The sequence below is a fragment of the Drosophila erecta genome, unplaced genomic scaffold, assembly GCF_003286155.1.
Source record: "Drosophila erecta strain 14021-0224.00,06,07 unplaced genomic scaffold, DereRS2 tig00000055-arrow-pilon, whole genome shotgun sequence".
In the NCBI taxonomy this organism is placed as follows: Eukaryota; Metazoa; Arthropoda; class Insecta; order Diptera; family Drosophilidae; genus Drosophila; species Drosophila erecta.
Window position 1 is genome coordinate 20,618,274 of NW_020825200.1, and position 24,692 is coordinate 20,642,965.

The following is a 24,692-nucleotide window of genomic DNA, read 5'->3' on the forward strand; positions in this document are numbered from 1 at the left end:
GAGTGGCGGGTTCTTGTTTGCTCTCGGCGTTTGGTTTTTTTGGATATATAAATGCAATAATAACGTGGGCTTGTGTGTGTGGGCTTCATGCAGAAACCCGCACAATTAATTCCTGCAAAAAATCAAACCGAAGCGGGAGAACAGAAGAACCAAAAAATAACAAATTCCCCGATATACACGCGCATATGTATGTACATACATGTGTGCATACATACGTACATATGTGCACATTGTGTTTGTCCTTGAAAATCATGTGAAATTCTCGCTTTCATGATGCTGATCAACTACTACTAATGAATACCATGAAGACTGCGATGTCCATGACGTTCTTGTTTTGATGGATACTTTGTTCGGTGCTTCGAAGGCCTTACCTCTAATCCCCTCTCGTCTATTTAGACCAACAAACGAGGGCTTCGTGCCACAAATGGACGTTTTGCATTAGTCGATTTCGAATTTCGTTTTTCACGTGCCAGGTGATTCACTTCGTAATGGTCGAATTTACTCTGGATAAAGGAGCTTTCGTCCTAGTGCCACTTTAGAAGATTTAGGCCTTTTTTGGGATGTGAGATAATTAGGTGTTTGCATGACTAAATGGTGTTTTTAACTAACATATCGTGATGGGATTCCTTATGCTAAATCTGCAGGAAGCTGATCAATTCAGTAGATAAACGTGAGTTTTGAACAAAACCGCATTAAAGGTTACTTCGTAAGAGTGTAATGCGGATAGCTGAGAATCTGCTCCATTCTTTTAAAAAAGAAGTACCAGTAGCAGTGTATCCTGTTACTTTTCTTTTTCAATTCGGGAAAGTGTTTTGAATGTTTCGAATGGGACTTAGTGCTAGATCACTAACTTCAATTAAGTCAAAACCACGTTCTGGAAGGCCCCAAAAGCAGACCGATCGCGAGAAACGGGATGTTTTGAAGACGGTGATGTTTAAACCTCGAATAACAGCTTCGCAAATTGGCCAAGACTTTAAGCAGAAGTTTAGCAAAGAATTACATGAGGATACCGTTTTTTAAGTGTTTTTCGTTTGTACCTTTGTACCTTTTTAATGTCTATAAAATAAGTTAAGTACTTAAACCTAAGAAAGCCTTCTGATATTTGTAATATTAAATGTGTTTATAACATAAAAGAAAATGAAGTCAATATCATTTATGTATATAAATATATGAACTTTTTTTGTCATCAAAGTTATGCATTGAGTGTGTACGCATACTTTTTCTGGCAAGTGTATGTATGAACATACTTGGTTATACCCATTACTCGTAAATTAAAAGGGCCTACTAGATTCGTTAAAAGTAACATATAAAGTATATATGTATTTTCTTGATCAGGATCAATAGTCGGGCCGATTTGAACCCGTCCGTATGAACGTTGCGAACTCAGAAACTATTAAAGCGAGAAAGTTGAGATGTTCCAGAGACAGCCGCATCGCTATTGTTGCCACTCCCACCCTAACGCCCACAAAAAGCTGCCACGCCCACACTTTTGAACAAATTTTAAATTTGTTTTCATTTCATACATTTTTTTCCCCCCACACGTTTAAAAATATTCTAAGTTTTCTTCATTTTATTATCTTTTTCCCCATTTTCTACCGATATTCCAGAAAATGTTGTTCGCACTTCCACTAGCTGAGTAACGGGTATCTGATAGTCGGGGAACTCGACTATAGCGTTCTCTCAAATGGAACAGTTCTCTTTGGAATACACATGCTTACTGCACACTTTGCCAGTATTCCTTTCTCCAACCGAGACAGTGCAAAAAGAAAAGAGAAAACATTTGCGCACACATTCGCTAGTGATTCTCGGTGCTGATTTTGCTGATATATTTGCGCTGGCATGGAAGACTCTCGTGCACACTCATGTGCACCTACATATCTACATATGTACATATGTATATTAAATAAAATATATATCGCCTGTGTACACATGAATACTCATTGCTATTGCTGCTACTGCGGTGCCAGTTGTTGTTGCTGCGCTGCTGTTTGCACTTTTTCGCGTATCGCACTTGGCCTTGAATTAATACAGCGAACTTTGGCTTTTGGCGAGTCGCGCAAGTTTATCGTGCATCTCTGTAAAAAGATAATTAATTTCATGGCAGCGGCTCTGATAATTGCCGAGCGCATTTCATTTCATTTCTCTTTTCTTTCTTTTTGGCTCGAGCACACACACTCGCGCGCTCATATATGTGCATATACATACATACTTGTATACTTTTCAGCTGGTTGCATTTTGTCAACCGCCGTGCTTGTACATACATATGTACATAAATACATACATGCATATGTGCGATCAAAACGAAAGCGACGGGCCACTTTCGTTTCAGTGGTGGGAGGTGGGAGGTGGGAGGGAGAGCGGTATTTTCGCATATGCGAATACACAAACACGCGCGATAATTTCCAAAATGTGCCAACAGCGGAGCGCAACCCATTTCAAGGTCACTCACGCACACACTCGCTCAGGCAGACACACAAACAAAGAGGAGAATTTGCCGAAAAGCCAACAGTGAGCAACAACAATAAAGAGGCGGTGGTGATAATATTCGCGTTGTTATTCTTCGGCTTTGTTGTGGAGTGCGTTCGAGTGCGTTTTAATTTCAAATTCCGCTAATACTGTTTTGGGGATCAATAAATGAGGGCACGTTGTGTGCATGTACATAGGTATACATTCATATGTATTTTGGTTAATATTTTAATTCCTATTTGATCTCTAATGCTAAGTCCAAACAATAAATTTATGTGGAAAACTGAAAAGGAACTGATGTACACATTTACATACAAGTATGTATGTACATACATATGTAGGGAAGAGTAAACTATGAAGGACCTTTGATGTGGGGTATTTTACTTAATATTAGACAGCCGCAAAATGATTTTATGCCCACTTGCATTGACTCATAAGTTGTCTATTGCATTGTCCGTTCGGTTAGTCACTTACCATATTAAACTCGATGTATTTATCGCTTACCTTCAATTCGACCCACCACCTACCAGCTGCCCCTGCCCCTCCGCGTTCTTTTGACTCGTGACAGTTTATTTATTATTGTTAAATCAGGTCAGAGACCCATTAACACATATATACACTGAATGAAAGGGGGAGCGGGGGGCCCTGGGTTTTGCGTATGTCGTCAGTCGAATACAGTCGCATACAGTCGCATACAGTCGCAGATGAGTTTCTCCCCCGTTTCGGTGCATGCGAGTGTATGGGAGACAATTGCCTGGGTGTGATTTTTGTGCTCTGGGTCTCTCCGTCGGTCAGACAGTCTGCCAAACGTCATCAAAATGGCTGCTGAGCAGATCAAGTTGAAATGCCAGGGAACTAAAAATACATTTTATTTTGATACACTAGGCATTTCATTCTAGTTCTTCCGATTCATTGTTATAAGGCGAATTATGTTAGTCAAAATAAATATGTCATGAGATAATGTGGCTACTCACTGTCTTGGGTAAAAACAGTAACTTTCAAGAAAAATGCGGTAGATAAATACATTTGTAGAATATCACATTGAGGTTTCCATTTAAAATTGAATACCATAGTAAAAGGTACCTGATAGTCGAGACACTGACTCTAAGGCACAATAATATTTAGAGATTAATCATAATAAGCTGTATACCAGCTACTTTTGTGTTTGTGCAACGAATGGCTATTCAATTGATGGTATAGTTTTTTTTATAAGTAATAAGAAAAAAATTTTCAAGGGAGCCATACGATAAATTCGGCCTTTTCTTTATAGGTTAATATCATTTGCAAGGATGTACTACAAATTTCCTAGTCTCGAAAGTTTAAGAAAAATGTACTTCCTGCAAGCAAGAGACTTCAATTTTGGTCCAAAAATCAAGTAGCTTAAGTAGAGGCATTTGACAGCTAATTTCTTTTTGGTGTTTGCTCATTGCTCTCGCTACGTTGACGCTTTGGCATTTGTTTAGATAAGCGCTTCTGGTTTTAAGGTTGGAAATTTTCATTTGAAATTGAAAGTATGTACATAAGACCGGCAGGTAAATGTACTTCTATCTATGGTTCATTGCCACTGCGTTGCAAGTAATAGAAAAATTCTTCGCCTCCTGATAAAGTTTAGAGCAATGTTGTGCACTTTGTCAAAGAATTTTCTTTATATATGGACACACAGCGTTTTGGGCATGTTTACTGCGAAAAAACAATTCTCAATTGGGGGGAAACAATGAACCTAAAACGCAATAAGTACAGATAATACATACACACCTGGATGTGAAACTGGCAAAAAACCGTACACATACAAATAAACTGCATGTGTCATTAAACCAATACTTTTATTTACATGTGTGAGAGAAATGAGAACAAAGCATTTCAAATCACTGTATCAAAAAAAAAAAAAATAATTTTTTTGCGAACAAAGGCCAATGAAAGGCAATAAGAAAACGAAATAAAACAAATGAGAAACCTTAAAATGAATTTGTCTGTGTTGAATTTTTGTTAATTATATATGACCATTTTGTAATACACCTTTTACTTATTAAATTTGCATTCTTACTAAAAGAAAAACATATTTCAAGACGAGCACATCATAAAATGATTGACCCTATCTAAAATAGCGCTCAAAAAGTTCGCAGACAAATTTCGGTAAAATCGAGAACTATGACGATTGTGCGCCAGACAGTGTGGCGTATGGGTAATATGATTCATACGCCGCGTATACGCACCGTCTGCAGCAAAATATTTCGCACTTGCTGAAATGGCCTTTGTTGTTGTTGCTCCACTTACGATCTGTGCGTGAAAACATGTGCGTGTGACGATAATTTCAGACTGTTATCGCTTTGGAACTCAATGAACCACGGACTGAAAAGCAAAACAGAAACCAGAAAAGAGGAACAAACACAATAAAGCATCAAACAATAATAAACTAAATCAAGAGCAGCTATGGCGAAAACTCTGATAGAAAGCTAGCAACAACACCGACCAAACGAATGAATTTTGCCATAAATAGTTGGAATTGCTATTGTTGCTGCAGCTGTTGTCGACTGAGAAAAGGGGTAGGCGAAGCAATATAAAAACTATTGCGGTGGGTCAGGGTGAAAATGAAATAGAAATCTATGAATAGTTGTGAGCAACTAGAAGAGCGAACAGAAGAGCGAGCGGCGCACTCTGAATGAATGGAATTTCCCTCGCTCCTTCAATTGATTAAGCAGAAAGAGCCCGCAAAGTATCGTGTAATAGCGGCGGGCCATGCAATAATACACGTCGTCCACTGATCACATTCACTCTGATTATCTTTGTCATGGCCAACTCATCAAAGTCGTTGATTCAATTTGCTTGGTCGCGTTAATTAGCTTGACCTGAATCTCTCTAGCTAAAGAATTAGATTGCGCATACGCAATGTGTATGCGTTTTAGCCACGTGGGAGTTACTTAAAGTACACAACCTCATGTTCAGCTAGTTCATCTAGTTTGTCCCACCGCTGCTTGGCGGACAAGAACAAGCATGTATGCCTTACTCTCGGCTGTTGGGGCAACTGCCCGGCTAGCTCAGTCGGTAGAGCATGAGACTCTTAATCTCAGGGTCGTGGGTTCGAGCCCCACGTTGGGCGAAAGCAAATATTTTATTTATTTTATTCTTATATTTTATTTATTTTCAACTTATAAAATCTCATTTACATACCTCAAAATATACATATACGTCATCGGTGGTCTTCTAGATCGACGAAGTAATCAAAAAAAAATTATTCTCAGCGATCCTGCCAGGAGTCGAACCTGGAATCTTCTGATCCGTAGTCAGACGCGTTATCCATTGCGCCACAGGACCGGCTGGCAAGAAGCGGTTTTGTACAATCTATTAGCGCTTTGAAGCTTAGAAAATTCTTTACATTTTTATCGTTTACCTTAGTATTTTTCGAAAATTAATTTTCTTGTATTATAAGCCGTTGGGTGGTGCTGTTTCACTTAGATATTTGTAGCCAGAGCAATGCAAGGGAATAATAACATAATAAACAACAAAAATCAAGCGACATAAACAGGCAAGCGAAGAGAACACGCAAATATGTATACAAAAATCACAACAACTAAAAAGTTCGTATAATATATAAGCAAAGAGAGAGAAATAATAAAATAAAAGCGATAGCAACACGTTTTTTCGCTCCACAAAACAAGACACAATGACGATGATTATGATAAAGGCGTGTGTGAGTGGGGCCGTGCGGGGCGTGTCGCCGCTGTATCCAGCGCTCACGTAGAGGCGGGCAGCGATGGAGGGAGTGGCAGGCGCAGGGCAGACACAGTCACAGTCACACAGACACCAGCCACAACAACGATTCGGCAATACAAAGGCTACATGAAATTTTTGCCAAAAAACCGACGAAACACAAGTATAAACAAAATGGCCGACGTCGGCTGAAGAAATTTTCGTCTGGCCTTTAGCGGGGGGAGTCATGCGGGCGGCCAAGAGCGGGCTGGGAATACGTCTGAGTACACATTATACACGGAGCATTTAAATTATATTAGAATGGAAGTCATGAACACTTACTGGCCTCCTCCCTTCTTCTCCTTTGCGACACGGTCCGTCTGCTGGTGTGTGATAGTATGTATCTTTTCGCTTTTGCCTGACACAGATACACGTTCGCAACCACAGAACAAAACGTAGGCGAATCTTGATAGTAGGAAAAAAGCGTTGAGCGATGACTCTAGCCCTGACCCTAATTTTTGGGTAAACAAACATTTCGTTAGGGTGCCCCGTCTGGGGATCGCTGGACCAGCTCTCGACATTTCGTAAAAGATCATAATCTAATATAAAAATGCCTTTCCGTAGCTATCGGCAAGCTGTCAACTACATTTTATAGCCACCATAACTAATTTGTATTTATGTATATCTCGTTCTGTCTGACAACTGAATAATATAATAATTTGATGAGAACAATCAACGAAGTATTTTCGTTCCTATAGGGCCAATTAATTACAGCTTTAGTGAACGAATTTATCGAACGAATATATCGGATAAGTTCAATATAAATTGAAGGAGGATATGTATTCTTGATCAGATTTCTTAGTCATTTCAGCATGTCCGTCCATATGAACGTCGAGTTTTCAAAAGCTATAAAAGCTAGCAATCTGAGATTAAGTCTGCAGATTTTAGAGATGCAGACGCAGTGCAAGTTTGTTTAAGAAGATTGTCACACCCACTATAACGCCCGCAAACCGCCCAAAACTGTCACGCGCACGCATTTGAAAGATGTCTTGATTTTATTTATTTCATTATTTGTCTATCCGATTTCTATTGCCTATTGCCAACAATTAAAAAAATATCCCAAGTATTACCTTTTATTTTTCCAATTTCTCCATTGTTCTTTTTATTAACGTGGAGCCTATGAAATGATTTCAAAAGTTGTTTGTTTGCTTTTTTTAAGTTTTTGTTTATAAAAGCTATACAAATTATAGAAGCTTAGCATGCGGAAAATATATCCGTTCCCCAATTTCAGCTACTGTTTGACTGTAAATAAAAAAAAATTGGAATGCATAAATGAGGGCATTATCTCAAGGTCGTTTCCAATTGTATTCGGCGCGGTCTATCTATTCACACACCCTCGCTCTGGTTTTTTGCTTGCCACTTTCGTTTTCACCTTTGTTTATTTTTGTTTTTGCCATTTTTTTTTGGCAAATAACCTTGATAAAACGTAAACTATTTTTATCAGTGAGTGTGGAATGGGGCCAATGGCAGCACAATTTCGGTTTGGGGTTAGTGTGCCAATTAACGATTAGATTATTTTTCACACTCTCCGCTCCACCCCCTAATGTGCGGAATCATTTGTATTCGAAAGATTCTAATTCATCTACCGAGCGGTAAACAAATTAGTTTCGCAAATGCCATTCGAAGCTGGTCGACTGTAAAGAGCGACGCAGAGTGCTCGATCTATAAATACCAAACTAAAATAAGAAACTAGCCGTCTTACGACTCCCAATTGCGCAGATGGCGCGACACTATATCCTAGCTATGGAAATATCCACCTGGTCATGCGTCATACATGGTGGACCAAGTATTTATGGGCGCAGCCAGACAATTTGACTCGACTTAATGGCTGGTGTATAACAATAAGATTGTATAGGTAGAGTCGGCCAGAATTACGAGATGCGGGTGCTCCAATGACGCTCGTTGTTACGTGACCCCGACCAACAAGTGGGCTAAATATGAAAAACAAAAGTTGGTCAAAACGGAAAATGTACATTGATTACCGTTCTGGCGGTATCTCATGGATATTGCGATATTTTTATACCCAGCGAATAACAGATGTTAAAATATATTCTACATGTTAATACAATTGTTTTGAAATAAACTTTTATCTGCAGTCGACTGCTTCGTCTGCTAGATACCATGGTAACGTTTTTTTATCAATGAGTTTTATAAAATATTATTTTATACATTGGCAATTGTAAGTTTTTTGATATTTGTAATGTAATTATAGTGTAACACTCTCTGAATTTTGAATCGTAATATGTTTGGGTTCACAGCTTATAATAAATAAATCCATAGTCGTCACAAAGACCGAAAATGAGTCATATAGACATTTGAAATACTAATATAGTACGTAATCCAAGCAAAAAGCTTAAATTGGGATATTTCGCAAGATATGAGAACAGCTTTTGTTTTAATTTTTTGGCAATTATTCTGCTTGCCTCGAGTCGAAAAATATTTTAAATTTTTGTTCACGTGAAACCACATATAAAATGTATATCGGCGAAGGCAAATATTTGAATTAGTTCAATGACTTCAGCAGTTAAGTTCTTCATATGTACATATGTACTCCACTCGCCGCTAATCAATTTAGGCCTCATCAGCGTCATCATTGTCAAATCAGACAGTAAAACCAGAAAATGCGAGTGCAGGCGGAGGAAGGAAAGACCCAATTCAACGCACAATACTGATCCAGAAAACACAATAAACTTGCATATAAACGGCAATAAATCTAACTCAAGCAAGTGACAATCGCAAATGAACAGCGAAATAAATCCGATTCGAGTTCGAGTACATATGCACATATACTCATGGGCCAGACAGGCAAATGACCCAGTAAGTAGTCGCAAAACAACGTCGAGAGCGCCGGCTCTCCTCGATCAAATGAAAATCAAATATGGCGAATTGGAATCTTCGTGCAAGTATGAGCAAATGGATGCCGAAACCGGAAGTGGCACACGGGGAAAAGAAAATCGAACGGCATGCGCCCCACTAGGACCTGCACACACAGACTTTGCCCATCGTGCCGGCGAGCATTTAACCTTGAGCCGGCAACTGATTACAAAATTGCAACGATAACTGCCAGTGACCCCATGGCAAAGAAAATAAAATGGAGAGTGCTGGCGCAGTGGGGGAACGCAGAAGAAAGCTGAAGAACCAATCGCCAAGTTCTGGCTTGATAAGTCATCGTCTTAGCAGTCCCAGTTGGAACAAACAGACGAGTCGGTCGGTAGAGAGCTATATTTTGCATTTTTGTTTTCGTTTCGTTTCCGCCAGATGTGGACACGAAGGCCAACGAAGTGGGGGGAGGTTGGGGCGGTTGGAAGGTGGTTGGCGGTAGGTGGTTAGGCAAATAAAACCGATTTTCCGTGGTGCGGAGAACTGAGCTGAAATTGAATCTGGAATTTGAATTAAATTGAATTGAAATAAATCACATTACTGAGCTAGTTAACACTTCCGGTTTAAAGGCTACAGACGGTATTTGTTATCTATGGAGGATCTGAGAGATCTGGGAGAAATCGTTTCACATTGAAAAGGAAAACTGCATGAATTTTAACTGCAATGATATAGAAACAAACGCTGGCCTGTTATAAATAATGACAAAGTAAATCTTAATTAATTTAAATACATATTTTTGTGTTTTATTTTGTTTTGTGATTAATATAACAATCGAAATTCCTGCTTGAATATAACTTAAAACCAACTAGATCATGCCTAGGAAGGTGACAACGATTATTAACACCGATAAAATGTTGGTCTACTCACCTTGCAACTCGGCCAACTGCTCGGTCGTCATAACAATCGGGAGCTTCTGCTCGGTGGTGCTGGGATCTATCAAATTTGGATCAGCAATCGGGCCCATATAGCACTTCCGCATCCGCAGATACTGCAGCCAGACATTATTGGACTCCCCGGAGGCTCCTTTCTCGCCAGCGTTATGTACGTTGAGATTGATTTGACTCTCGTTCAGAAACATCTGGTTTATGAGGTGGAAGTGGCTGTTGGTGATGTAGATGTTTGGCTGCGCCGGCCTTGGTTTCTGGGCAAAGAACATTGGATTGTTAATACATTTTACATGTCTCGAGGTCAATTAGATCTTTCCATAACATTGCTAGCAGAGTCTTTGCATGACAAATATATTACAAGCGATAGTAAGAAGATCAATTGATTCTCATATGTTGATTCAATCATGTTGTGTACCTGTTCCTGCATCACGGACCGCATAAAGTTCTCGCTGATCAAGTTGATGTTGTAGTCTCGCAGGTCGACCATCAAGCGCTCCATACTCAGGTTCCTTTCCCGCAACTCGCGCACCTGTGCATCCAGCTGGCGCTTGTCCTCCTCATAAAGTTGCAGGGTCTGCTCCCACTCGGTTTTGATTGTGCGGACGTCGCACCATTGCTTCTGGCCAAGTAGCCGCTGGCCGACGAGCTGCTCCACGAGCTTGGTCAGCTTGGACAGGACGTAGATGCACAAAAATATCCACAGAAAGTTCACGCACAAGTGGAACATGCTCCTTCCGCTGAGGTCCGCGTTTTCCACTTCCTCGTGTTCTAGCCGCCCCGGTCTCGAGGATCCGTTCCACATTAGTCCCCCAAATGTGTTGTTTTCCATTCTTGAAATTCTCGTGTTTTTGTGGTGTTTGCTTGTGATTATGGTGGTGGAAACACATTTGAGGATGAACAAACTAAAGTCTCCATGAAAGAGCGCTCGAAGCCTTCTATTCAAAGGTTTATAAGTTAATAACACATTTTTCTTGAATCATGTAGCATTTAATTAATTTAGGATAATTTGCTAACGTGGTCTGTCTAGTTGGAAAATTGTATTTGATTAATTTTGTTAATTTTAGTAGCGGCTAACTTAATAAAACGAAACGATGAGATATGTTTACAATATTAATAACCAATTGTGGATGCGTTTCCTTTTATTAATATTTTGCACAACGTTTACATTTTCGTCGATTTCTTGTTCGATGTTTGTTCGTGTGCGTGTCTGGGGTTTCCCATTTTATTGGCTTAATTAGCCAAAAGGCCAAAATAATTAAGAACCGCAGCAACTGCGTCGCGATTCGTACGTTGACCCTTTTTAGGATTTTCACAGAGGGATTATGCCCAAATCAGAAGTGCAAACATCAAAAATCGGCAGTCGTTGAAAACTCTGCAAATTTCTTTGCTTTATTGAAAAAATATTTCTATATTCTTTTCCTTGGCAAACATTTTATATTAATGTTTGCGAAACTCCAAAAGTTGTCCGAATATAGAAGTTTTTAAAAAATTAACCCTTGAATTCTCTACCACAATCAAACCAATTGCCTTTAGATAAGTAAAGGGTATCTGATTCGTCTCTTGATATCAAGGAAATATTAAACCTAATGCAACAGACACATTGAATTCAAGTTCAAGGCAAATCAACTTTAAAACACAAAATGAACAGAATCCCAAACAGTGGAAGAAATTTGCACTAATTAATTGTTTGGCATGCATACATCGTACTGCGACAACATGGCAGCCCAATTCACACTTGATTAAATATGTGCAATTTAAAAATAATTATCACAAGTTTGCCTTAGTTCGTGGGAGGGCCTGAGGGGTAGCTGGGTAGCTAGGTAGCTGGATAGGTGCTTAGGGACCCCAAATATGGACGACGCAGAATGCGTTGTGGCAAGTGCATGGCTATTTCTGTAGCCAAAAGCTTTTTATAAGCCAACATTGTCAGGTGCTTATTGGAGCATCAGTTCCTAGCCCCCGGGAAAAGCAGCAGCGCGTGTTGCAATTACAGCACCCAACGCTTACAGCTAAGCCAATGAGTTGGCACCTGCGCTAACAACAAGAGCTCAGTTCCCCCAGCCTCCTGAATACTGATGAGTTTTTGTTTTGGCCGTATTGCGTTCCAGTTTAACTGTGCAGGAAATAGTTATCGATAACTGGCGCGACAAGGGCACGCCAATTATGTATGTACGCACGCTGGTTTTCTGCTTAGTATGCAATCTGAGGGACTAGCTGTCGGTGAGCATTATGATCAGAATTGTTGGCACCCAGGACGCCAGACATCTACGAAAATATTAGGAGCTCGTTTGGTATTACTGCAATGCCAACAAGGCTTAAAATTGTCACTTTTAATAAAATAATGTCATGCAAGTCGACATAAACAGCAAAACCTTAGAGCATTCGCACAATTTCAGGCCCCCAACAATTGGTTTTGCATAGCAAAAAATCAAAAAGTGAAATACATATGTATTTTATTAAATTTTTATTTTCGTCTGCTATCCATCAAGTGTCGGTATGCAGGATTACTCGTATGCTCGTATCCATGTTGTGCGCCTACTTTTGACACACGCTGTCCAGGCGATTTCTTTTCTTTGCTTCCAGTCTACCAGGCCCAATTCTTGAATTGTCTGGATCAAAGCGAATCCTTCTTTTTTTTGCCGCACTTGTTCCAGTTTTGGGCGCTTTATGGGCGTGGTGAATGAAATCTGCATGCCTCAACTTTCTGGCTTCAATAGTTCCTGAGATCTCGAGGTTCATACGGACGGACAGACTGACGGACAGACGGCCAGACGAATCTAGTGCACCCTTTTACTCTGCGAGTAACCTATACTATTCGTAGACTATTGTTACTCGTTACTCAACTAACGGGATTGCGATGGAGATGAAGTTATGCACGTAGTAAAGCGACTGTTTTCCAGATTTGCCACCTAGCGGCGATTACATTTGTTGCTCTGACGTCATAAGCTATCGGTATGTCTTAAAACCGTAATTTATTAAAACTGTGGGCGTTAGGTTGGACATGGGCTTAATTTCTTTTTTTTTTTAATTGCGATGGAAATTGTCAATTCAAAACATTTTTCAAAAATATGTGCGTGACAGTTTTGGGCGAGTGTATATTTTTAAACAAACTTGCCCAAATTCTAGCTCATGTAGTTCTGCACAGACACTTTATAATATCGAAAACGCTTCCTGCCACCTGTTACATATTATTCAACGAATGGCCTTTTACGCTACGAATACAAATTTAAACTTGTAATTTTGTATTGAGTATAGAAGTTCGGTTTGATTTAGATAATCTTTCATTTTCCTATCTGGTTGGATGGGTAATCGTTTTAATCACCGTTGCGGCTGTAATCTCAAAGATCCCGAGATCTTGATATGGAACATGGCTGGATCGACCCGGCTAGTGATCCTGATTAACAACATACTATATAATTTATAGAGTCAGAAACGACGCAAATTCCATTTACATGCTTCTTAACGAATAGGCATACCCACTGAGTCAACGAGTAACGAGTGCAAAATTATCCTGCAATACAGTGCAATACAAATACTGCACTATATGTCGAGCCGTTAGATTAGTGTTATTTCGTTGAGTTAATACAAAACTAGACAAAGCCCATGTAACTCTTATTACACCTGTTCAATTCGGCCCACTGTGTCTGCACATGACCTTTTCACCAACCACTGGCGGGTGGGCCATGTACTACATACTCGTATAATGCAAAATCCGTATATACTGTCTGGGCTGTCTGGATAACTATGGCACTTGCTCTCCTTTGGTCTGCCGACTACTGCCGTCGCCCATTCATGGGTGCTTATCGGTAAACAACCGCCAATCTTTGCCTATGTGCCCAACGCGGAGTCTTTTATTCCTTTTCGTTCACGCACGGCCAAAGCCCACTTTTACTGCCCGTTCCACGCCCTCCCATTGCCGACTGCCTCCAGTCGTCGTCTCGCGGCTTCGACTACCTCAACTACAAAACGTCGCCGCGCCACTGAACGACATTAAACCTGACTTTGCCTCCTTTCTGCGCCCGCCCTCCTTTCTTGCGGCACCCGATTCAAAGTCAAAATCATACCAAAAGACAAGCCGAACCGCCTGATCCGAAGAGAAGCAAACCAAGCCACACAAGGCAAACCAGATTAAGAAAAAAAAAAATATACATATAAAGCGTTCGTGAACGTTTAAAACATCATGAACTAAGCCCAAGAAAATGAAACCAAATAAGAAATAATATCTCTGTATATCTGAAGTATTGGTGTGCATAGCTTTTCTTGCCTTTGTGAATAAAACTTCTTTTTCTCTCTGTGTCTGTCGGCGTTTTTTGCATTAAAACGTTTTGGCGGTGAGCGGGGGCAAGGTGTTGTGGAGCAGATTGGTGCAGTCTATGGGTATAAAAACAAAAACACCCGGCACCAACAGCAACAACCATCGGCAGCGTTGTCGGTCGGTCGTTCAGTGGATTTGTGTGTCTTCGCATAAATTTTGCAGCTTGAGCGACAGGCATGTAGACAAGTTTTTCTCCACTTTTGTTTCTATTTTTTAGCTAGCTATCTCGCTCGCTAAATGCATAGATACACACACGTAGACAATATAGCTGGAGAGTGATGCTCAGATACATTATGTGTTATCTATCTGTGCACTGCAACAACTGTTTCGGTTTCAATTCTGGTATTCATGGGACAAAACGAATAAGAATGAACTAGTTCCGACAAAAACCAACTAATTCAAATTGGATATTGGAAATATATTGCATCTTAAATGAAAACGTGTTTCAGCCTAAAGCGAGAGAGCGTTCGGTGAATCTTTGTTTATTTTCGTTTAAGGTGAAACTGCAAATAAGCAAAAGTTTCTAAACATCAGTTTCTGTTCTAAATTTGTCCATTTAATCATACCTATCTTAATTATGCATGAGATTTATGAATTTCAAGCGGATTGAACATATGGATATTGATTTTCATTAACTTATTCGTAGCATTTGCTTATCAACAAAGCTTATATTTAAAAAAACAAGTTTTTCAAAAGATATGTTAATTGAACGTCAAACCTCTTTCTTCCTGTGAACGGCATCGTCTACTCAAGCAAGAGCAAGTTTCCACTATATGGCATTCGGCTCTCTTCTATTTCATTTATTTGCCGGCGAACTACCCCAACAAAAGGAATGCACATGACTTCGATCGCTCCCCCTCTCCCGCCCACTCACACCCCCAAAGCTAGACAAACTCTCACGCTCACATGCAGCCACACAGATACATATAGCAAAGCACAGATACATGTTGCACCCATACTCTAAGCAATTGCTCCAGTGTACTACTGAACTGAGAGTCGTTTGGCAGTCGGCCAAGAAGGATGGGGGTGGAGGAGTAGAACGTGGGGAAGGACGAAAGAGAAGAAAATCATCATAAAAGCAGTTACGGGTTGCAGCTGTGTTTGTATTGGTATACCCAAACAAATAGAAGTAGAGAAACATAGGAAGAGAGAGAGACAAAGACTCTGTCGCGGCCCGAACACCAAGCCTCTGCCGTCCCCACTACTCAGCTGTCATTGTTGATATTTTGTGTTTTCATCTTGAACTTTTGTGGTTCAATGTGTCTAGCCAACCCCAAACAGAGCGAAACTCACCACATGCTAGCCACTGTCACCGCCAGCACGCCCACCCCCGCAATCCCACACCTCATCTCTATTACCCTTGCATTTTGCCGGCTTTTCTATGCGTATGCGTAGAGAGCGAGAGAGCAACTCGAAGCTCTCTTTCGGGGTCGTCTCTCTCGCTCTAGCAAATGCAATTCTCTATTGCATTCTACACTTGAACTTGCCCAGCGTCAACTCAACGCACACAGCGACGTTAAGTAAATATGTAGCGATTCGAAGGATGGGGCAGGTGGTGGGGGGGAGGGAAGGGAAGGTAAGGGAGGGGGCAAACAATTATCTGCAGCGATGTGTGCGTATCTGTATCTGAGTATCTCGGCTCGCTTTGTGCTGACTTTTTAACCACAATGTATTTGAAATGTGCAATTTATACGTCGCCCAGCAAACGCGGCGTTACGTGTATGTACATATGTACATACGTATTTACGTACTCATAGATACTTTTGTGGCTGTTCCCTGATTCGTGTTAGTTTGATCTGCGTTCTGTTTACCCTGGTGATCTTTTTCCTTCCCATCAATTACGCATGGTTGTGTCAATATTCAGCTTTAAATACCGGGGTCTACAATACAACCAACTTCAGTTGGATTTCCCTTCCAACTTATGGAAAACAGTGAAAATCGTTGAGGCCTTAGGAGGACTCTAAGGTTTTCTGACTCGATCTTTTACTCATTCAGCTGACGTGAGAAAGTATTTTTGGCCGGATAAAACAATTCCATTGTTTTCTTGCTCAGATCTCTGATACATAAGTATTGATTAAGTTGAAAGTTTTGAATTGATTAAGTTTTAGACGGAAAATTTCATTTGAGCTAATATTTTAAAACTCTTTTTGCAATATTAACAAATACATTGGAAAGTAAAAGTAATGTAATTATTTAATTAAATTTATTCCACGAAACCGGTTTCGAGTACCTTAATTATAAAATTAACTTATCGTACTTTTACCTATTTGAGATTGTTGATAACCTACTACAAAGCGTGCCACTCCTTCCGTTTTATTTTTGACCCTTACGTCCCACTATGCGAGAATATTTCAAATGTATGTATGTACGTGTGAATTTGCACTTGTGCACCCGAAAGTAGCGATGAACGAAAAAAACACAATAAATAAATGTAGAAAACCGAAAATAAAGCAGCAAGAAATAAAAGCGATGATGGCACTCACACTCACGCACACATGTCTATATACGTTCGCACACAACTCACAGATATAAATACGTGCCGGAGAGCGAACAAAGAGTATCCCACGATTGCATCGGCATTTTCATTCAAGCCGCTTGCTCAGTGTGTCTGGGGCTGTGTTGGTGAGTGCTGTCTGCGTTTCACATTTAACTTTAGCGCCGATTCCGCTTTTGACTCTCGCTCTTTCATCGCTGGCTCGCTCTCAGCGTTTTGGTGTGCGTGCCAGAGAGCGTAATTGTGTGGTGAGTTTGTTCGCGACTGAGCGACGCCGACGACTTGGAGGTGGTTTACCAGTCGCATTTAACATTCTGCTCATTATTTAGTATTTTTTTGGACTTTGTTGTTAACGGTTGTTCGCTCGCACGTACAAAGCCCGATCGCGTTCGTCTAAAAACAAGATACAAAATACAGCACACACAATTCAAAACGACAACGTAACAGTACGGTTTCCCCAAGCACCGAACATTTTAAAATAAAACCCCCAAAATGTTGTAACCAAATAAAATACATGTTTAAATCACATATACACCTATATTTATGAGAAATTGTTAGACAAATCCCAAATAATTCCAGTTCTCCCAACAACCGCAACAAACACAACAAGTGCAATTCATCGGCAGAGAGAAATATAAAGTGCAAATGCATTGTAGCTGAAACTCAAGGAATAGTAAAAATACATACATATGTGGTGAAGAAGGAAAATTAAATAGTTCTTATAACACGCAAATCGAGAGCATATATTCATAGTTGTACAAATATTATATGGCGGCTGCATAGTGCAAATCGCGGGTGAGGGAATTCAGCGGGACCGAAATGTAAATAGGAACAAACGAAAGCCAGAACTCGAAATCAAACATCAGCAACGTGACACACAGACATCAGACGCCCGTCTAGTCGTCGTCTGTGGAACGCCAGCTCCGCTCTGCCAGGAGCGGGAGACTTTTTCCGCATCCACAATATTACATATATCGAAGATAGTGCGCGAGTGTGTAAGGGATTTGTGCCGTGGATCCCCTTACAAATACAGAAAGGCAGTGAAAAGATTTTATCCAACATTCCAAATAGTGCTTTGTCAACTGGAATACCTTTTTCGAGGACGCAGTGTGCTCATGGATACTTGTGGATTAGTAGCAGAACTGGCGCACTATATCGACGTATATGGTGAGTGGTGGCACCTTGGATCCAATGGAACCAAGCGTCTGGTTTTCCATAACAACATTTTGTGGTCAACTGCTAAACGAAAGATGTGAGTTGGGCAACAAGTTCGCTGTTCGAAAGCGGAAACCATGTTCGATTTGTTTAGACCCTAATGTGTTTGTCTTGGCGCACTTGTCACTTCGTATGAACAAAATCAATTTCCATTTCTTATTCATCCAGCCGAAAGGAAAACTACATTGCCATTAGATCTTTTCAATGCCAAGATACACAGATCATTTGTTCGCATAGAAGAATACATGTTGTAGATACAGGCATTATTATGTCCCAAAAAGATACACATGTTCGGGATGGGGTTCGATTGGCAATACATTAATTATGGCCATGACAATTGACAGACGGTCAAGAGAGAACGTTGAAAATTGTGTATTTCGCCTGCGTAAACATAATCAAGTCTCTTTCGGCCACTATAGATCCATGGTGTAGAGGGATATGTGTATGTTGGTCTAGGGAAGCACTCGACTGCGTAATTGGCATGTATTTCCATAAATTCAAGTGGGCATTCATTGAACTCAGCCAACAGATTTACTCTGACTTTCTGTTGATGAGGTTTAATTTGGTGTAAAAAACATATTCGATTTGTTGAGTGGCGAAACAGGGCTCGAAAATAATTCGATACAGTTTGGGCACTTGAATCGGGGAGTAAAAGTAAAATTTGGGGAACATGTAAATGCTATTGGTCTGACGAGCTGAGGACTTGTCAAATTTTAGTTTAGAATTTTTTCTCGCGCACTTACTTTTTTTTTTAGCTCCAGTGATTTTAATTCGAAAATTATTCTTTAAATAGAGTTCAAAAATTTTTAGCATTCATGGATTTAAGTTCTCCATTTAGATATATTGCTGAATAGGTACCGCGCCATATTTTATGCTTATAAAATCTTATACGCTTAGTTTTCCCTATTTGAAGGCACCTAATGAGGCATTAGGTAACAGCGTGGTTTACGCTTTAGGTTTCATTAAAGTCCCCAACATTAGTTTGACTCTCCCACAATTAATTTGTCCCATCCCCTTGCCGCCACCCGTTCGCCTTCGTTTCCTGGGCGGGTCTGGTTAAAGCTTCGACTTCATGGCTTTTTTCTTTTTTGATACCTCTTACTTACACTGCATTTTGGTTCTAGCGATGGATTACTTGTGCAAGTTTATTTCTAGGCTTGGCCAAGTCCACTCTAAAGCCGACAGAAATTCGAAAAACTGTCACGCCCGCATAATCTAAAAAGCGCCCTTGGGTTGGTAATTTAAATGAAATTCCTCAGCAGGTTGCAAATAATTCAGAATTGTTTATTTAGTTTGAAATTTGTTAGCGGAGTGCCAGGTATTTTTTAGTCGAAGCGCTTGACTAAAGATTCTCTTTTCCAACTGCTTTTTGCACATTAAGTTATTCGGTATTTCTTCTTTGCTACACTTTCTGGACACAAACAAACTGCACAAAAAAGTTACTTACATATATCCTATGGCGTCGACAACTTCGTCTTCGCCGCTGTTGTTTATGTTTTATGGGACATTAAAGTGGCCAAATGGCAAATTTTAATGCGATTTTATGCAAATATATAGACACATGTATGTCTATACACGGGATTCAGTGTTTTGGCTTCCACAATGTTGAGAAACCCGAGTTGCCGGTGTTTTTTCATCACTAACCTCCGAACATTTTTGGTTTTGGGTTCTAAGCTAAATTGGCGAATTTTAATGACACTAGGAAGTAAGTCGTTCATGTTTTTCTTCGTGTCATCTAAGAGTTATACAAGTAAATCAAGAACGAACTATGTAGCAGTTTTGCCACCCACTACACAAGAGTACTTAGAGTACTAAGAGTACTTAGTGTTCTGATAGTCCTATCACAGACGTAACTCTATCGACAATTATGAGTACTGAACGCGCACGAATGCAAATCAGCCTGGATAATTTAAATACCTCACTTCATATCATAACTGTTTCCAAAGTGTCAAACAGAACCCCCCTTTAAAAAGGTTCAATGTAACGAAGACTGGGGGCGGCCATACTGATGGGTACAAACCAGTGGGTCAGGAGACAGAGCACCACACTCCGTTTTTCAACCCTGGATGAAAATGGGGAGCGGGAACGGCAAAAGCGGCAAAAATGGCAAACAGGTGCCATTGTATCAAATGCATTGAGTGCCTTATCTAGTCAGCCTTTTCTAGATGGTTTTCCTTCCCGTTCGGTCTGGATGGACCGAATCTGTGTGTGTGCATTTAACAGTAGCCTGCCATAAAGCAATTCAGCTTGGAAAGAGTTGGGCCTTCCCCCCTGCGCTCTTGTGGACTTTCACAGACCAGCAACAAAGTCGAGCTGCCAACACTTTCGCAGCACAATCGCCGATGACGAAGAGTTTCCATGACTTTCCACAGTTTTCTAAGTAGACAAAACAATTACGAGTATATTGTTGTTGTCGATTAGCCGAGCAGCGCGAAATTGTAGTTTTAATAAATAGCAAAGTTTGAGTCTTGAGAAACTTGCTCAGCTTTTTGAGGAGCAAACGGAAGTTTGGCGTCGTCATTCTTAGCATTGACTTTTTCCCTATAACTAATAAACTCAATGACTTATGCCAAAAAGAGAATCCGTTTTTTGTTAGTGGTTTTTCAAAGCTTTTTCCGAAAATACCGTTAGACAAGTCTCAATTCAAATTTTTTATTTTTGTAAAAACAATGAGTTATCCAGTTCAGATAGTGGGGCCTATTAATTCATAACCCTCAACCACGAGTCTTGAATCTGGTTTGACACATTGCGCTGTCATTCTATATTGGGTTTATTGTGTCGTCTTTGCTGTCGAAAAGGTCAGGCCATTAGTGTTATCGATTAAAAATGCAAATCGTAGACGCCGCAGAAAGCAAGAGAGACACCAACTAACCGGAAAAGGAAATGATTCAAGCGCATTTTTAAAGCCGGGCCAGTCAACATCAACCAGTTTTACTAAACATTGGGCCAGCTGTGACGCGTCGCTAGGGTTTTTTCCTCTTGCCTCCTATTATCTAATCTTATATTTATTGGTAGTTTTTGATGCTTCAAGGCTATAGAGCTGTATTTGTCTTAAGGATATACAAAGTTGTATATTTTATTTATTAAATTATTTGCTGTTCTATTAATTCAAACGCGTGCCATGTTGCTGCTAAGTGCTCTGAATAAGCCGAAAGCGGGCCATCGCGGAATGCTATAAATCTTCTTCGGCCATAGCATTAAAAAGTTTCTATAGCTTTTATTGCTAATTGATTTTTTGTGCAAAGACTTTGGCCGATAGAATTGAAAAGAACATGTGAATTAATAAAAGGAGACTCTGGGATATCTATCTACATAGCTCCGTCAACAGATCTGCTTGGGAAACTAAGCAGCTGAAGGAATACAGAGCTGAAGATGCTTTTAATGAAAATGTAGGGTCCAATAACTTGGCTATAACGAAGCGAAATATGTTTTAATTATTGCTAATGGAAGCCAAAGAACTTCATAATTTTGTGAAATTAACAAAACTTTATTGAGATCTTACGATGCAAGTTGTATTCTTAAATCATGCCGCACCGATTCCGACTGAAGCGAATGCCACAGCTTACTTTGGTTTTGTCTTAAACTAAATATTGGATATGTGTCAATTGAATGGCACCATTTTTCATGTTTAACCAAATCAGCAAACTTTTAAAAAACCACCAACAAAATAAAGAAACGCAGCCAACTGAGTTCGCGGAAAGAAGCACTCAACCTGTTTTTGGTTAAATTTGGTATTGTGTTGGGGCTGGTAGTGGGAGAAAGACAGGTATATGGAAAGAAACAACCGTTAAGTTTGCAGCAGCGTTTATATTTTTGTCGCTAGGTATAGTAATTTATTTGCCAAGACCTCAATCGCACAGATTGCTTTTCTTTTTGATCTGGTCATGCTGTTGTGAATATTTCTCGGGTCTATACTGTTATATATCCTTGATGAAAACTACACCCTATTTGAGTTCCGTTCGTCTGCCTTCCCGTCATTAGATCCATTAGATCTTGTCTAGATCTAGATCTAGATCTAGGCAACTCTTATTGGAACTCCAATAAGGTTACATTTATTATCCTTTTGTAATTTATGGGTTTTTTACAAGATATGAGTTAAATACGATTTTGCACGGTCAATGGCGTCATCGCCAGCAGAAAAATTTGCTTAATTAAATATCGGCAATCGGATAATCTGATAGTCGCGGCATTCGCTTCACTACATTTTGTTTTCTTCTACGAAACCGAAGTGGAGGCCTTATGGACAGCTTCAGGCCTACTATCATTTGGCCCTCTTTCTTGCTTGAGAGGAATTTGTGGGAATGTAACACATATGTTTGCTCCCTCCACGTGTCCCTTTAGTGGAAAAGGACGAAGGGTGAGATATTTTCTCTCTGAATCAGCAAATGGAAATCACGCGGCGCTGGCTTTACGTGCAGGAAAATAACAGCAGGAAATTAAAAGGATCCGCTCGCAGAAGTATTCGTTCGTTCCTCATTTGCTTGTGTGAGTGTGCTGATGTGGATTCGAGTTGGTGGGCCTATTATATTATTCCTGCTGGACAATCCGGGAACGGATGTTTAATTGTTTTCGCTCTGCCAGAGCGCGCTCGAGCGGGAGGCACCAACACAAGCTTATTTGACCACCACCCATTGATTTCAGTGTCGTGTACAACAATTGTTAATAAAGTTTATTGCGTCTGAAATCGTTGTTTGCGAGGGTTGGTGAATGGGGAAAGGACGTGAAGAAGGGGGACTCCTAGCCATCGGGCCTCGCGTGCCAGTCATTGACATACTTTTGCAAAGGAAACGTTCCAGCAGGTTATCCCTAAAATAATCAGGGGTCAGTCAAGTTTTTGGGGTTAATGGGTTGAGTTAGGAATCAATGGAATTTTTAGACAGAATTCCTGCCTTTCCATTCACGATTCACGGCTAGTTGTCAACTTTTAACAACGATTTAACGATTTCAAGATCTCTAACAAGGTATTTTGCTTGAAAGACACACCTGTTCAATTTATTAAGATGCAACTTTTTGAATTTGCATAGCTATTTTCGAGTTAATTGACCGCAGATCCAACTCACCGACACAGGAACCCAAGGGGAACCTGTTGGCTGAACTGAAGTTCCCATTACTTTGAACATTTTACTTTTTAAGATTCTATAAATAGAGGTGTACGCTACCTTTATCTCGGTTTTCTGTCTCACCATTCCTAAAATCCATCACTCAAGGCGTAACGAATTTTTCAACTGGCAGAATTTTCCGTTCCGTTTCAATCGTATTACTAAAATACGAACAGGGAGCTGGCGAAGCGCGAAGCTATCCGAGTATGCGCGTTTGGCTTTTCGACTCTTCTTCAACTTCGTTTGTACTTCAACCTGAACTCCAGGGGCAGAACAAAAAGCAGGGATAAACCCCAGAAGAAGTAAAGTGGGCAAAATAAAGTGGCAATGGAACAGAGAACATCAACATCAACAAAAACCAACAAGACAACACAAGACAACAAGTCAACAAAAATGCCATAAATGTCGCGTACGCATGTGTATCGCAGCGCATCCCGCTCATATACTCGTACACCCCGTATATATAATGTGGGTAGTATATTCCGAATGCGATAAATACGCGTTCCGTCTCTGCTTCTTCCGATGTTTTCAGAAACATTTTTGTAGACAACAAAGCAAAAACGGCAAAGAACAACCTGTTTGCATTGTTGTTTTTGTGTTGCTGCTCGACGCATTCAGTCGGCAGCGACGTTGGCAGCGACGTTGGCAGCGGCGTTGGCAGCGAGAGCGACAGGTTTTTTTCCTTAATGCGGGCCAAAATCTCGGCTCAGTGCCCCGCCCTCCCCCTTCGCTCGTCACGCGAGCTTAGACTAGTCTTCCCTTTTCTTTTTACTCTGACTGCTTCTTCGCGATTTATCTTGTTCTTCATTTTGCGCTTGATCGAGATTCTTTTCGATTTTTCTAAGCTTTCGCCTTGTCTCGCTCACTCTTTGGCGGCTGAGTATGGTATAAAACCAGTTTTAGTGCCTTATAACACATAACACAAAGAAGCGAAATGCTTCAGACTTTTGCTTTATTATCGCTTGGCTCTTCCCTCTCGTTTTTGTTGTGCCGGTCTCTTAATGGTGGGTAGACCATAAAAGAATACGCTTGGGGAAGGAAATATTCAGCTTGAAACTGTCGATATCCAGAATACAAAATAATGATTCACCTGTAAGTCGCAGAGTGACTCAAACGGGCTGTTTGGCCTGCATTGCAAAATCAATTGAAATGCAGAGGATTCTCATACTCGGACCTTTGATTAATCCGCAGCTGGCTCTGGCCAGCCAAGGTCAATAGGTTGACAATCGTCAATAATTTGGGTTCAATTGGGTCTGTTGCATTAAATATTTATGTCAATTGTCTAGCCTGGCGATTGACTTTCACTAATTAAGTGCCAGCAGTTACCGGCTTTCCACAAGAAACGATTGTAGCCTTGTACATGTGGATATGTTAACGACGGTAATGAAGAGATTGCTCAAACAGTAAATTTAACAATGTCAATTGGGAATCGTTAAATTTGCCATTAATGGTCATTATTATATGTATTCCTTGATTATTATTTTTTTTATAATATAAAATCGAAATGAGTCTGATACTGCTGAGCGATGAAGGCTTTAATATTGAGCATTTTCTAAGATTTTTATACCCACTTGGGAAATTGGGAAAAC

General features: G+C 40.2%; 2 protein-coding genes and 2 non-coding genes across 12 annotated transcripts in view; 2 read left to right on the forward strand and 2 right to left on the reverse strand.

Moving 5' to 3' along the window:
• LOC6540885 (ecdysone receptor) overlaps positions 1 to 24,692 on the forward strand; it is a 75,553-nt gene that overhangs the window by 22,890 nt on the left and 27,971 nt on the right. Inside the window, exon 1 of one of the 8 annotated variants that reach the window (XM_026979151.1) lies at positions 17,064 to 17,956. The exons of 5 other annotated variants lie outside the window; for them this stretch is intronic. Coding sequence is in view for 1 of the 3 variants with exons in the window: in XM_026979156.1 (XP_026834957.1) it covers positions 17,905 to 17,956 (52 nt within the window). In the remaining 2 variants the exon portion in view is untranslated. Of the gene's footprint in view, positions 1 to 17,063; positions 17,957 to 24,692 lie in introns of those variants that run through there. 2 more of the 8 variants (XM_026979156.1, XM_026979150.1) reach the window with 2 other exon arrangements.
• Positions 5,491 to 5,563, forward strand: Trnak-cuu. The gene has a single exon. It is a non-coding gene; the product is annotated as a tRNA-Lys (tRNA).
• Positions 5,706 to 5,778, reverse strand: Trnar-acg. Its single transcript has one exon. It is a non-coding gene; the product is annotated as a tRNA-Arg (tRNA).
• Positions 9,813 to 15,072, reverse strand: LOC6541459. Of its 2 annotated transcripts, none has more exons than XM_001970743.3 (4): positions 15,014 to 15,068; positions 10,396 to 10,912; positions 9,961 to 10,234; positions 9,813 to 9,909 (listed from the first exon to the last, which is right to left on the reverse strand). In XM_001970743.3, the coding sequence occupies exons 1-4, from the start codon at positions 15,034 to 15,036 to the stop codon at positions 9,899 to 9,901; spliced, it is 825 nt and encodes a 274-aa protein (XP_001970779.3). In that variant the 5' UTR covers positions 15,037 to 15,068; the 3' UTR covers positions 9,813 to 9,898. The 2 variants fall into 2 exon arrangements, with proteins under 2 accessions (XP_001970779.3, XP_015014697.2); XM_015159211.2 differs by having other exon boundaries at positions 9,833 to 9,909; positions 9,966 to 10,234; positions 15,014 to 15,072.